Raw genomic sequence first — 14,853 nt, 5'->3', positions numbered from 1 at the left:
AGACGATGTACTGAAACAATACCATATTAATAGTATCCGCTTTCTTCCAAAGAGTCAAAGTGAAGTTTTCATATGTCAATAAGTATCTTCATATTCTGATAAACTAAAGAGGGGTGGATTGGTAAATTTGTACCAACACTCACAGTAACACAGTGAAACCACAACAAGTGGACACCACACGATTTAGAAAAATAAAGTATCTTTATCTAAACTTAACAAGATCAAAACAAAAATCCAACATACAAGTATTAATAAAAAATATTTTCAAAAGGTTTTAGCAACTCAGTCCATAGAAAACTATGGGTGTGTGATTTCTTGCAAAGTACATGTTGCTGCCCCAAAATTCATCAAGCCAAACAGCCGCAGCGATGGGAAGCGTCAGAAAACAAAGGTGCGCTGATTCCTGAGACCTTCGTGGGTGCGATGTGACGAGGGGAGCAGCGCTTCGAGGGAAGCGATCTGCGGGTGAGGAGTCAGGGAAAACTTGCCGCACAGGGACGATGTGTAGAAATACGGGGTGCGTTGGCTAACGATGCGGCAGTGTTGAGTGGCGCTATGTCGTTTTCTTCAGCCGCAATCCCTCGTTGCGTTGATTCTTGCAGCGGCGACAGGTGCTGCGTCGGTTTCAGCAGCTGCACGGGAAGATTTCTCGCACCACGGCGTTGCGTCGGAAAAACTGTCACAAGAGCGAGGCATCAATTTTCTTTTTGCAATGCTTTCCAGCTCCCAGCAGCAGAAACATCCAGAGGCCCCACACAGTCACAGGCACTTCTTAGCAGGTCAGAACTCCCAGAAAGGAAGTTCAGGGGAGCTGGTGGGTGGGGGGTGAAGTCTCGGTGTTCCTGAGACTTCAAAACAGGAGGCAAGTCCTACTCAAGCCCTTGGAAACCTTCCTCAAGCAGGGACAGAGCACACCGCAAAATCCTTCTCCTTCCCTTGGCAGAAACAGCAACTGCAGGCCAACCCCAGACACACAGCAAGGGCAGTACTTCTCAGTTTCTCCAACACAGAATGTAAAAATCACCCTCATTAAAAGATGCATTTAAACATATCAAGTCCAGTCATACTAAACATTATTTTCCTACCTTGTTACCAGGCGCAGTTATTTTTATAAGATGATATAAACAAACTCCCCATTCTGTCCTATGGCAACAGGTAGCCTTGCAATAGTGAAAAACAAAATTGGCAGTAATTCAATATCAGGACATGCCACACACATCAGGGCATGTCCTACCTTTCACATACACGGCACCCTGCCCACAGGGGTACCTTGGGCCCACCTTAGGGGTGACTGACATGTAAGAAAATGGAAGGTAAGGGTGGGTGCACTTGCCAAGTCGACATGGCAGTTAACTGCGCACAGACAATGCAGTGGCAGGTCTGAGTTACCGCTTCAGAACTACTCATGTGGGTGGCACAATCAGTGCTGCAGGCCCACTAGTAGCATTTGCATTTACCAGCTCTGGCACACTCCACGCACATTACTAGGGATTGACTAGTAAATCAAATATGCCAATAATGGATAACCAATCATGTTCGCAATTTAATCAGAGCATGGGCACTTTAGCATGGAATGGCAGTGGTAAAGTACCCAGAGTCAGTAACAGTAACATTTTATTTGATCCAGACCTCAACTGAGATCAACAAATACAGAATAGACACTCATAAAAATGATTAGACAAAAGACTTGCTTTTTAGGCTCACTACAAGTTGGTACAGTAGCAATATTCTACCACCTACTCATACAGCATTCGATAGGATTAGAGACGGTGAAATCTTCGGTTTTGTGCTTATAACTTAACAGCTGCAAAAAGCTTTTTAAAAACGTAAACAGATTATGACAGACAAATTAATTAACGGGAGAATTGCGCAATTTGATTAGGTCTTGGGCAGAGACTCCGTTATACTTTAATTGGCGTTATATAATGTTGACGAGCCGCAACTATGCTCACATTAGGACATATTAATAAAACGTGTAGAAAATCTTGTTGGCCACCTTTGCATAATTCGCATAAGCCTTTAGGGTTATTAGTACCGTCCCAATTAGCTAAAAAAAGTGGCTAATGGGAGTATACCCAAGCGTAAGAGTAGAATACAACGCCTTAGTCTATGCTTTAATTGAAATCGCAAATACCCAGAGTCCTAAAACCAACAACAACCGGTCAGGAAAAAAAATAGGAGGAAGAAGCAAAAAGTTTGGGGATAACCCTGCAAAAAGGGCCAAGTCCAACACGTGATTAACCAGAATGAGAATAAGAGGTTTTTCAATTTTAATCTTTAACCACACCATAAATGTACTAACTGTACTTAAACTGAATTTCTCAGGTTATTTTATTTTTTTAGCATATGTAAGGTGCTCTAACTACAGCTAAACAACTTTGGATGAAGATTGTTTTGTGTTCTAATGAATAAATGTGTATTCACAGCTACAACAAGCCCCTTCCAGTTGACCGGCTGTAGTGAGCAGTGCTCTTACCAGCAGGTCCTGTGGGTTCACCGAGTTGTCTGTGTAGATGCAAAGTTTCTCCACTGTAAGTGGTGTGGTCTCCCGCATCTTGGAGGCCAACAGCAAGCAGACAGCCCCAAGCAACTGCAAGTGACACTTCCTAGTGGGCACGCAGGACAGGTAGCGGTCTACATAGTTCATGGCCAAAGGAAAGACTTCTTCTTCACATTTCTGGTCTTCACATACCTTAGAAAAGAAGAACAGGAAATGAGTGAAACTTGTACGCACGAGAAACTTAGAGAGCATGCAAGGAAAGGAGTGATGGTGATACTAGTCTTCTAAAGGTTGACAATGGAGCCTCATTAGTATTTGCATTCATGCATTTGTTTAAGGTTACTATGTAGCAGCTTGAATGTCTCACCACTTACAATTATATGAATACCCATGGATTATAAATCAATACACAAATGAAAACATGCACATTTTAGTATCAACTTGGTGTACATCTACAGATGCTTAAGCCTCACTAGGAAACGTTCTCTTACCTCCCTTAACAGCCAATCTGCACAGCCTTTAGCTTACCAGTCATGACTGACTGCCTTTAGAAACACTCAAAAGCTTCTTAATATCCGTTTCTTAATCCAACTTTAAAAATAAATACAGACACAAAAATATATGGTTCTGATTCTATATATACACCTTTAAAGATTGAAAGAAGCCGGTGACACTGTAAACCAAATTTCAGACTAACAAGTGCACTATGAACATCCCATGTCAATGTAATTTGTGGAGTTCAGTGGGCAGTTACAGAGAGATCCAGTTGCAGTGACTTAAAGAGCGGTGCAATCCTTGGCGTTGGTTAGTCACTGCAGTCACCTTTAAGAGAATTGAGAGAACTGCAGGCATCAGTCTAATACAAAGGTTGAACAAGCATTGGCATAGCCAATAGGTCTCGCTTTTGGAACCTTATAAGTGTTTAGCCATGCAACAGTTGATGTTGTTGCACCAAGGACATTGTGCTGCATAACTAAATACTTATAAGGTCCCAAAAGCGAGACCTATTGGCTATGCCAATGCTGGTTTATAAAAGCAGGCAAAAAATACACAAACACCCGACATACCCGTCAAAGATAAATATCTGAGTGCATGAAGCCGAAAGTAAAGCGGTTGAAAATCAAACTAAAATTGCCACTCATGTTCAGAAGAAGAGTTCATAATATGGCAATAAGGACTGAACTTTCAAAAATACAAAACCAATAATGAAGTTGTGGCGCGCGCACACACACACACGAAAGAATTGTTCACTGAGGTTTAAATGTTGGGCATTTCATGCTGAGCGCATTCTTAGTGAAAAGGACAGCTGTGGTGCCGATAGTGCTTCTTCTCCCTACCCACTGGCCGCTTACAATAGGCAAAGTTGTGTGCTTTGTTATAACTGTTTACCCACATAGACATTGTTGTGCACACCTGGATAATTCTCATAGACAGCGACACATACCATAACAATGTAGTGTACGTTCAACATGTAAGGCTTGCAGAGTGCTGTTCCTGATGTGTGGGGCGGACTGAGCCAAGGTGGTCAGCGTGGCTGCGAGGAGCTCAGCGCCCCCATCAGCGGTTTTCTTGGAAATTTGGCATTCCCGTTTGCAGGTAATTTCTTCCCATGTATGTAGCAGATCAGACGAAGTTAACTCGTTTTGAAAGGTCCAGACCCTCCTGTGCTGCCATCAGGGTGGTGTGGAACGACCACCTGATGCAGACAAGTTGACATGTGGAGAAGTGCTCAACTCGGGAGTAGTTCAGTGTTTGTGCACTTTCTACTCTGTTCGAATCTGTGTGACCCTGGGTGAGATTTGGTTTCCACTTCTAGCGTGGCTCGCACCGATCACTTTGGTGTACTCAGTGAAGGGCCAAACACAAGGATTTATTGGTCTGCCTATATGACGGGCAGGTTTTGAAATATGGAACACTGTCTCTATTCCGGATTGTGGTATAAGAGTTCAAGTGTGAATTGACCAGCGTATTTGAAGACAGCGCCGTGGGCTTCTGCATTAGTTATAGAGACCTGTGCAGTTTATTGTATTGTAGCCAGAAGGCCAAAGCTATGGACGTCGACTCCTCCCAGCACCTGTGAGAGGCAATAATTGAGAGGATATGGCGTAACAGCAGAGGAAACGGGTTTGAGCCTCAAGTGTCGGCTCAAAATCGTGGCAAATCATTTAATCTCCCGGTGCCTACCAAAATTGGACTGGTTCTTGTATAATGTAACTGGTGCTCAGGTAAAGCACTCCGATACCTTGGGGTCGAGTTCGCGCTATATAAAACAAAACAAATTAACACTTACTCTCCGCACCTATAGATAAGACAAATCTAGTGACGCTGTGGGTCTTCATGCAAGCAAAGACAACAGGCCCCCAGACCCAAGCCATGGCCGGTACTAAAGCACTGTGCCCGTCTGAGCACTGGCTTTTTAGAACTACAAGTGCTTAGCACTGGTAGGACCCGGCCCACTTAAAGCCCTGCACAGTACCTACTGAAAGAATAAAAGCCACACCCTGTACATATCTCAATTACTATGTTTATGAGGTAAGTAAATGAAGTAGGTAACACCATAGGAAACAGTAGCATTTTCTTACCGAGAACATTCAATTTGGAGCTTAGAACTCGTTTATAATGTCATTATATTTTTATTGGTGTCTAATGGTATTGTGTGTTTCAGTTGATATTTAACTGTTGGAAAGTCCTGCTTTACTTCCACTCATATGAACCGATGTGCTGCAATTGGCTGAGCGGAAGCCGCGTGCAGTTTGTGAACAACGATTCATGTAACGGTCTCAAGCGAGTTGATTCTTGGGCACCGCACGTAGGACACACATTGTACTATTGGAATGTGTTTGTGGAATTTTACTGACATGTTGTAGTTTTAGATTAATAATTGTTATAGTTGTAATCCAACATTGGGTATAAGCAATGATATCAACGGCTGATATTAGTGCACACAAAATGATTGCAAGACAGAGAGGGAAATCATGAAAGCAACCGGCCATGTTAAAGATCGCAGCAGTGACTGCGAATGCCACAGAAGAGTTTCTCCAGTCTCTAAGGGAAATCTTGCCAGACCAAACTCTTCTGTGAGAGAAAACGGGAAAAAAGTATTTGAAAACCACTCTGTCCATATCCGTTCCGAAACACGAACTGGGAAACATGAGCGCCCCGTGCGCTGCACTCCCCAGAGGTACCAGCCGCTGCTGTGCACTCAACTCGAACCGGGAACACAATGGAAAGTCGTGTCGAGGTGCACCATGCTCCCAAAATTCTATCCTGGATTTCACCTTTCTAAGCACTCTTGGTGTGCCTGCACAGAATGTTTTCAGTGATATTAGTGTAGAGTCTCTTCGTCCTGTACATCTAATCTCCTTCCAAACGCCCTGCTTGGTGTGTTCACGGTAGTGCTGCGGATGCAGGTGAGAGGGGGCACGGTTTTCAACAGGTGACTCGCCCTCACTGTAGAATGTTTGAAGATGAGGCTGTTTTTGTCTGGAACAAACCTGGGAGTTGTGTACGCACGTGCTAAAAGGAAATTTTTAAAAAAGCACGCGAGTGGTGCGCACGCGATGCCAAAAGTGAAAGCAGGCCGGCGAGTGGTGTGCGATGTGCACGCAGCATGACGAGAGAGGAAAGCCAGATGGCGCCTCTGCTCGTCTTTGTGCACGTAACCGCACGCTCTATGCCAGCCAAAAAGCAGTGGTAGGACTTTTAAAAGCCCGTTTACAAAATGTCTCGCAGAGTAGCGCATGCGATGGCTCAGGAGAGACCTAAAAACACTACAGGCACCAGATGGATGAAGGAAAAAGGGTAGAATTGCCAGTGTGAGCAGCAAAGGCGCCCCTTAAACAGCAAGGGAGAGAGCAGTTGGAGCATCAGTAAGGAGTACAGAGGGGTAGTGGTCAAGCGATCAATGAAGGTGACTACAAGTATAAATGCACAATATGAAGGGGGAAGTGCCCGGAAGCACTAAATGAGGTAGGGACTCTGCGACAGTATGGTGGCTATCCAAACAGTGGGGGGGGGGCTATCTTTAAGGCTGTGGCAAGATACTTGAGGCAGCAGTGAGGAGGGGTGGAGTTCTTTAGGCCCCAGTAAGGTGGTAGGGACTGGGCGCATTATGCATAAGTAAAGGGTGCGACACAGCAGATTACTTACGAGAGTCAGACGGGGCAGAGGAAACCGCTGCAAAGAGGCAAGTGGGGAACAGTACAGGCTGTCAAGGATGACAGTGCAGCGGGCATGACAGACACTAGTGAGGACGGTGGTAAGGAGAGTATAGCAGGAGCCAGTAAGGAGGGTGGTAGAAATCTTACCAGGAATCAGTATTGAACGTGGTCGGGTGAGCCCAGTAGGAGCTAGTAAGAAAGGAACAATGCTGTAGCCATGAAGCATGCGGTGGGATACACCAGCATTAGAGTAAAGGAAAACTGTTTAGAGCAGGTGGCAGTAAGGCGATTGGGAGCACAACAGCTGCTATTAATGGGGGCACTGCAAGCTAACAGTAGGGAAGGTGAGAGCACTGCTGGCGCCAAAAGGAGGACAGGGCCAGCGCACAGCAGGTGCGGTTAGAAAAAAACTAGAAGCACTGCAGGTTCCTGAAAGGGCCCTGGGTACAGCATATGCTAGTAAGGAAGCCCTTCAGTCATCAGCACTTGAAACGTCATGATGAGGCGGGTGTACCAGCAAAGGTAGGTCATTTCAGGCACCAGCAAAGCGGGAGTTGCTGATCTAATGCCACAAGTACAAAGGAGCAAACATTTGAAGAGCATGTCAGAGGATAAGCACAGGAAGCGCAAGAAAGAGGAAGATAAACCTCTGGAGCTATCAATGAAGGTCAAAGCAGATACCAGTAAGACAGGGTGGTCAGTTCAGGCTCCAGAAGGAATGGCAAGGCCATACAGGAACACATGGGAAAATAAAGCAGCTCTAGCACAAGTAAGAAGGCGGGGAAGGAGATACAGGCATCTGAAAAGAAAGGGCCACTTCAGGCACAAATAGGAAAGAGGCAGTTACAGGTCACTGAGAAGGTGGAGCACTTGAGGCGCCTGGGACGACCATTTCAAGCACCCAGAAACGGGGAAGGGAGGCAGGACAGTTCTGGTGCAGTGGGCCCTTCAGATGCCAAGAAGAATACACCAGCAAGGAGAAAAGCAATTTAAGCACTATTATGATAGTGTACATGTCAAGGACCAGTAAGAAAGGGTGACACTTCAAGCACCAAATAAGGGGCTGGAGGGCACCTTCAGACAGCATTAAAGAGTGAATAGTGAGCACCATTAAGGAAGGGAGCACGTACAGCACTAGTAAACAAGTAATGTATTTCAGACACCAGTAAATAAGGGAGGCATTTCTGGCAGCAACCTATCAGTAGAGGCACCTCTGACACAAGAAAGCTAGTTTCAGGAGAAGGGCACTACAGGAATCCGTAAGGAGTGGACATTGCAGGTGCCAAAGGTAAAGGCGTGCTCCAAGTACTAGACAGGTGACGGGCAGAGCTTTAAATGGGGGTGGAGTCACAGATACCTAATACTGGTTCTTTATTTTCTCCTCGAATACTAGAGCTTCTAAAATTACAGGTTCCTATAGGGGGCCTGCAGTGAGGCAGGTGCTGATGCGCTCATCAACTCCAACCTTCAGAAGCACCTTCATTCAGCACATTAATGCCGGTTCAAGCGTGCCTTTCAATCATGTAGAAGCCCAAGCAAAGCTGGTACAAAAGCGCTGGTACAGCAGCGCCTGTCTCCAGGACACAGGGACCTGATTGTGCTGCAGTGGAAGTTATCAGAGGAGGGGTGTGGCTATAGGGAGTTTCCTTTATTTTTGGACCTTGGCAGTGGGGGTAGGGTGGTGGTGGAGGCCGCGTTCCTTCATACATGCAGATTCGAAAAGCCTAATGGGGGTCGAGGTGGGACCCATCGTTCTGGGCAGTTTCACTTTCTGTTGTTCCTGTTTAAATGATTATACATCTTATCCCATCAGCAAATTATTTGATGGAAACTAAATCCCAACTATCTCTACCAGTTTCCTGATTAAACTCACATCAGAGATATAAAAGGCAAAACAAACTTTAAAAAAATATATTACAGTGGTCAGGCGCCTCTCAAAACATCAACTTCTGGTTTCACATGGAAACCATACATAAACCAAATATGACAGGAAGCTCCATCGATTGTGTGACACTTTCAGACATTTCTAAATGCCTGAATGCTTTGCCTTCTGAGGCGTGTGGTTTACTTTTCCCTTAAGTATTGGATTTCAAAAAGGTCAGTATGCAAAGTGTGAATGGCAAACATCAGGGACTTGTTGAACCGGTGACATATCATGGAACCACTTGGAAGCTACTACGGTTCACATATTTTATTTGAGTCTATATGATACGTACCAAGCATGTAAACAAATATCAACAATGACCAATGCTTTGGGGGGAATCTATTATTATCCCGATACATAAAAAGGGCAGTAGGTAAAAAATTGTCGCCCCATTTCTCTCCTTGACTCCTCAGTTAAGATCATGAGTAAAGTAATGTTAGCGAGGTTAGAGGAATGGGCGGAGCAAGAGGGAATCCTTGCTGATAGTCAGTACGGAGTTAGAAAGGGCATGGGTACACTCGATCAGTGTTTAAATCTTGATTTACTGATCGGGAAGTTCACCGAAGCAAAATCCGGCTCTATCTATCTCTGCAGACCTAAGTAGTGCCTTTGATATGGTTGACCACTGTATTTTATGGACAACCCTGCTGCACCAGAGGGCATAATTTATTTCCTGGCTAGGTTGTATGGGAAACTAAAAACCTGTGTTCGCTTTGGTACCAACGGTGAATCCACCCCTAAATTTGGTGTTAAAAGAGGGATTAGACAGGGTTGTGTCCCGGCCCCCCTCCTTTTTATTTTATTTATTAACGGAATCGATGAAATTTTAAAAAAAGTTACGGCGGATGCGCCTCGGATCAATGGAGTTTCTGTGCTGGTGTTATTATATGCCGATGACGCTGTCCTGCTTTCTAGAACTCCGCTAGGATTACAGCGCCTGATCAACACATTTTCTAGTTTTATTAGTGACAGAAAATTAATAATTAATAAAGGGAAAACGTTCACTATGACCTGTGGGGCTAAAAGTAAAACTGCGAACTGTTTTTTTATTGATAAAGATAAGGTGTATCAGGTGGATACCTTTTGTTATCTTGGGATCACCTTTTCTAAAGATAGAACGTGGTCTAATGAATTTAAAAATATCAGTATTAAAATGGCAAAAAATGCCCACGGAGTTTTTAGATTCGCCAGCAAGGTTGGGGATCGACGTACTTGTGACATGCTGAAGATCTACCAAGCCAGGTGTGTCTCTATCGCACTCTACGGGGCAGGTATTTGGGGACATAGATGCGACCACAAGTTGCAGCAGGAGGAAAATTCTTTTAAAAAAAAGCTCCTGTGTTTGCCAATATCTGCCTCAACTGAGTTAATCCACCGGGAATTGGATACCAATTATTTGATCGATCAGTTATCACTGAGGCCACTTATGATTTGGCGGTCAATTTGGCTTCAGGTGGAAAAATCTCTTACCAGATCCATCATTGAGGATTGCCTCTCGTTGGATAAATACTGTAACATACCCTGGTTAAAATATGTTATTAATTGCTATTCTGAGATCTTCAACATTAATGTTGTGGTTGACCCTGGCGCAGCGTCTTCAATACCTAAGGCTGAAATGAAATCTAAATTCGGGGCTTTCGCTGCGAGAAGACGAGCTGTTGCGAATGGGTCTTTATCTACGGTCACGTTTTACAATAGTTACTCTATTGTTGAAGGCTTTCCAATTTATTTAATATGGGTGACTAGGCCTTCACATAAGTTTGTGCTAACTAGACTGAGGTTTGGTGTAGCCCACCACCTAGTTGCACTACCAACACTTAAGAAACACCCCCAGGGGCCTTGTATGTGTGATGGTATAACTAAACAAAGCACTCTGCACTCTCTTGTTCTGTAAACTGTATATGAATTTTCGTATAACCTTTTTAAAACCGATGTTTTTAAAATATGGTGTACGTACAGTTATCCAGGTAATGAGTCTTATTTTTAATTTGCAATTTATCGATGTCTGTTTTTTTACTGCCAATTTTTTAACTAAATCTATCAAGGCTAGGAAAAGTATGTGCTTTTAAACCATTCAGTCTGTCATATCGGTAGTCTTTTAACTTTAAATCATGGTACCTGTTTTATTATGCATGTGTTTTGTGCTTTTATGGTCATTTTTTATGCACCGAATAAAGCTTCATGACTTGACTTGACCAATGCTTTGGATTTTTTCTTAGGGCACTGCTTCTGGCATAGGCTTCATGCATTCATCTAGGCTGGATGTGACCCTGGTGCATGAAGGAAGTCACAGTAAAAATGCATTACGCGAATTCTTGATGCCTCAGGAATGAGACAGCAGTCCATGTTCCAGGTCAAGTTTTATGCGTATTATGAAAGATCAGTGAATGTCTTAGTGCAAGGTTAACATTTATCCAACAGACACAGTTCTGTGGATGTTTTAGTTGTGCAAAAGACTACTGGTCGGTGGTAGAGCCCGGTCAATGTTTCAGTAAAGGGATATCACTACATGGTGCAAGTTCTTGTAGAGGCGCTGTGAGAACCATGCTATTCTTTCAATAATGGAATATCACTCAATAGTGCAAGCTAGATCGGAGAGGTAGTCTGAAAGCTGCACATGTGTCCCATTACTCGCATCCTAATGCATACAGAGGTGCATTATGAATTTTGTGGATGTTTCATTTCTTGAAGACAAGAGTACTGAGAGAGTCAAACTAGAAGTACTTTGTAAAAGCTTTGTGCATACGCCAGTACTGGTAAAGGAGTACATTTCAGGACATAATTTTAGTTCCTTTTTAGAGTTCTTAGGATGTATCGACCCTGTATATCAATGCTTCAGCATTGTGATTACAGTGCATGGTGAGGATCAGAAAAATATATAAGGATTAGGATTCCTACTTGTCTGGTGTAATAGTACCATGTTTCTCAAACAGCTCCATAAATATGCCTCAGCCACAACTTATTAGCCGACAGAACTGGGACCCACAAGGCAACACCGATTGATGCCTGTATCTCCTTGCCCATTGACAAGTCAATACGCCACAAACAAAACCTGCATCGGCTGCTATAGTTTTGATATTGAGATCCATGCAAAGTCAAATCTGACAGGCTGGAGCACTTGCTTGTGCTAGACAGAGATCCAGGACCAGAGGTAAAGACCTGAGCGCTGAAGGATCTTCTCAAGGCAAATACAAATATGCACTTCTCCACATCCTTTTATATTCTCCCCCTTTTTAATTTAAACCCTGGTCTCTCCATCCTCTCCTGCATGTTAACAACTTCCAGCTCCATTTGCCTCAAATCTCTCTTGAAGCCTTCTCCATCAAAGTCTCATATTCACCCTCTGTCTTACATAACATCCATTCACACCCTCTTTCAAACTCATCTCGATCCATCATCTACAACAGTTTCTAAACCTTTTGACTTTTGTGGAGCCCCTCTGAATCACCACTGGAAGCTAGGGACCCACGCCTATGCAATTTGAAGGATTTAAACTGTAATCAGTGCCTAGTACGCAAAAACACAGAACAAAGTACACAGGAAACTGATTCACAAATTCTGATATAGATTGTTTAATTCACAAAAGTCTTATCTTAAACCTATTTTCTCTTTTTTTTTTTTAACTATGCCCCAAAGAATTTGGTAACAATGCAAACGTGATAGTAACTTTTCTGGATTACTTAATTTGTTATAACAGACTGTGTTTCAAAATATCACCTGCTACCGAGATCTTTGTGCTCCCGGCAAGTTCCAGGGTACAATGGTGGATGATAAACTTGCTGCAAAGATCTGTGTACATTCTAGTCACAGGTTCGACTTCCCATAAAAAAAGTATAGTGTCAATATTCTTGCTGTAAAGCACAGTAGCGTAGCTCAGATGGTTACTGTTTTCTTGCAGAGATCCTTGTATTACCTCACGGTCAAGTTCAAATCATTGTCATACAACTTAGTGAGTTATGACCCTGCATCAAGGAGCTGCATGCAAACTACAAGGTAGACTTACAGAACCTTTCCGTTTTAGCTCTACCGTTTGTTATTCAAACATTGCTAAAAAGGGTTATTTTAGTAGCAAACTGTTAGTAAGTGCAGTTTAAATGGTTATTAGGGCAATAACTCCTAGATACATCTCACATTCTTACAATGCATGCAGATTTCTTGCATACAAACTTTTGACAGGTCAACATCTTTATTTCTGGTCCCCTTTATCCCCGCCCCAAACTGCAACCTCAATTCACTGTTCCTTTTGGTAAGTACTTGCACTTATTTTTCCCATTTAAAGAACTGGTAATGAGGGGCAATTTCAAGCAGGCACCAAGTAAGGAGGTGGAAGGGAGTTAAGGCACCAGTAACTAAGATGGGGAGCTTTGGGACCACTTAAGTCATATTTTCATTGGAACAGTTAGGCAGGGTGGATGTACCCCTCGGGCATCAGAGGAAGGGCACTTGTGATACACTTTCGGCTGAGCATTTATAGAGGTTGAAGCCAAGTGAGAAGTGTAAAATAACCGGAGTTGTGGATTACACCATAAATGCCATTTTTTAATAGAGCTTTTTAACCATTTGTTATGTGCATTTGTAAAGTGCACTATCCTGCGAGAGTATCCTGGCACTTCAGTTTTGAATCCAACCACTGCGTTCCACTGACCCAAAGCTTCAGTTAAAAAAAATTAACTGACACAATCGTAGAGTGTAAAACGAAGAAATCCCGAGAGAACACCACACTAAAGGAGATAAAACTGTGGCAGATTCTAAAAGACACAGCAACATCATCTCCCCCGATCAAAATTTTACAGGGCACCCCTCCGAGCAAAGTGGCAGCTTTAAGCCTCTACCCAGTAAGAGGAGATATTCCACGACGTTGGGTTAGAACAGTGCATTTCCCGGCAGAAGGTTTTGGATGTATGCCATACCGTCCTCGCAGCATTTCCCGCCTAGTCTTATTCGGCTCATTCGAGTACACAGCCCACTCACTATCTGTTGATGTACACAAGTCTGGTTTCAAGATATTTGCCTGTATTAGTCAGATTTTTTAGATAAAAACAGGCTCTGGGTTTGAGATTAGTACTTTCGGCACGTTCATGTAAACCGACAGAGGTCTCTAGTTGCAGGAACCAGATACTGGTTTTGTGAATGTGTCAGTTGTGACGGACTAAAGGTTTCAGCTTATTGTTTTACACTAGTGTCTAGTTTGTGGACTGTTACCCTGCGATATGTCCTTAATTTTGGAGGCGTAGCCGTCTCCCTTTTTGGGACGAGATCCCGCTTTTACAGTGATATAATCATCTGGATTCGGGGATGTCCCTGCTTTTGCAATTTCATGTTCTGGGAATTCAGCTCCCGATTGAAGTTCAACGGATCGATGGCGTTCCGATTCAGTCCCTGTATTTTGGGGGTTAGGTTGGAAACAGTTTCGAAGGTTGCGATAGTGTGGTGTGAGAGTCACTGAACTCCGGTTTTGGGTGGTTTCGCCCTCTGAATTTGAAAGCGTAGAGTGGTCTTCCCTTCAATTTTGACAGCGCTGGCTTCAGAGGTTCGTTATCCCTCTTATTTTGACTCCCCCCTCACCTCCAACATCCAAAAAGCCAGCATTCTGCGCATGCGCGGCCGGAGCTCGCGCTGTACGCACTGGAAATATGTCGTGGCTGGGCTGTAACGCTCTTCCAGCTGCAGAAGGTTCCGCAGGACCCGTCCGTCCCGCAGCAGCCGTGGGTCAGGGACGGCACGGGGAGGCCGGGCGGCGCTCTCCACACACCACAACTCCATAGTGGCCCGCCCGGAACACTGACAGCTGCATTTGTAGTCATCGTTTATATAGAGCCCGCGCGCTTGAAAACGTCAGCACGCAGCACAACGAGGTGCCAAGCCGGAACTTATCGTCCAATCATCGCGCTGATGGGTAAGGAGAGTGGCGGAAGAGCGTCCTTTTAGCCGGGTGTCATTGCTTAGCCACCATGTTTGGTTGGGAATATTTTAGTCAGGAATTTTGTTTTGCCATTAACGCTGTGAACACTGTGCAGTGCTTGATTAATAGTTTATAATATGCCGAAACAGTGCTTAAAATCGGAAAAGACGTGCAGATACTTGTTATTCACACCAGCGGCAGACGAGATACGGCTTATGCTGACACACGCAAGCTCCTGCCGGGACTGGGCAGCGTGTGGAGAATGAATGAAAGGGGCTTGTGCACCAGTAGGCAAGAGCAGTGGTTCCCAAATTTTTGACTCCTGAGGACCCCCATTGAGTCACCACTGGAAGCCGGGGACCCCCAA

At 44.1% G+C, this 14,853-nt stretch overlaps 1 protein-coding gene across 1 annotated transcript in view; it reads right to left on the bottom strand.

Annotated features, from left to right (window-relative positions):
- The window catches only part of CCND3 (cyclin D3), a 181,262-nt gene extending 166,848 nt beyond the window's left edge, over nt 1-14,414 (bottom strand). The window contains exons 1-2 of the mRNA XM_078644719.1: nt 14,150-14,414; nt 2,477-2,692 (exon numbers count right to left, since the gene is read on the bottom strand). Coding sequence (XP_078500845.1) covers nt 2,477-2,692; nt 14,150-14,347 — 414 coding nt within the window. The 5' untranslated portion in view covers nt 14,348-14,414. The remainder of the gene's footprint in view (nt 1-2,476; nt 2,693-14,149) is intronic.
- Between the last annotated feature and the right edge of the window lie 439 nt (nt 14,415-14,853).

This window comes from Lissotriton helveticus, chromosome 5_1 (genome assembly GCF_964261635.1).
Source record: "Lissotriton helveticus chromosome 5_1, aLisHel1.1, whole genome shotgun sequence".
Taxonomy (NCBI): domain Eukaryota; kingdom Metazoa; phylum Chordata; class Amphibia; order Caudata; family Salamandridae; genus Lissotriton; species Lissotriton helveticus.
The sequence above is the reverse complement of the archived record's forward strand: the minus strand, read 5'-3'. Positions and strand labels throughout refer to the sequence as shown.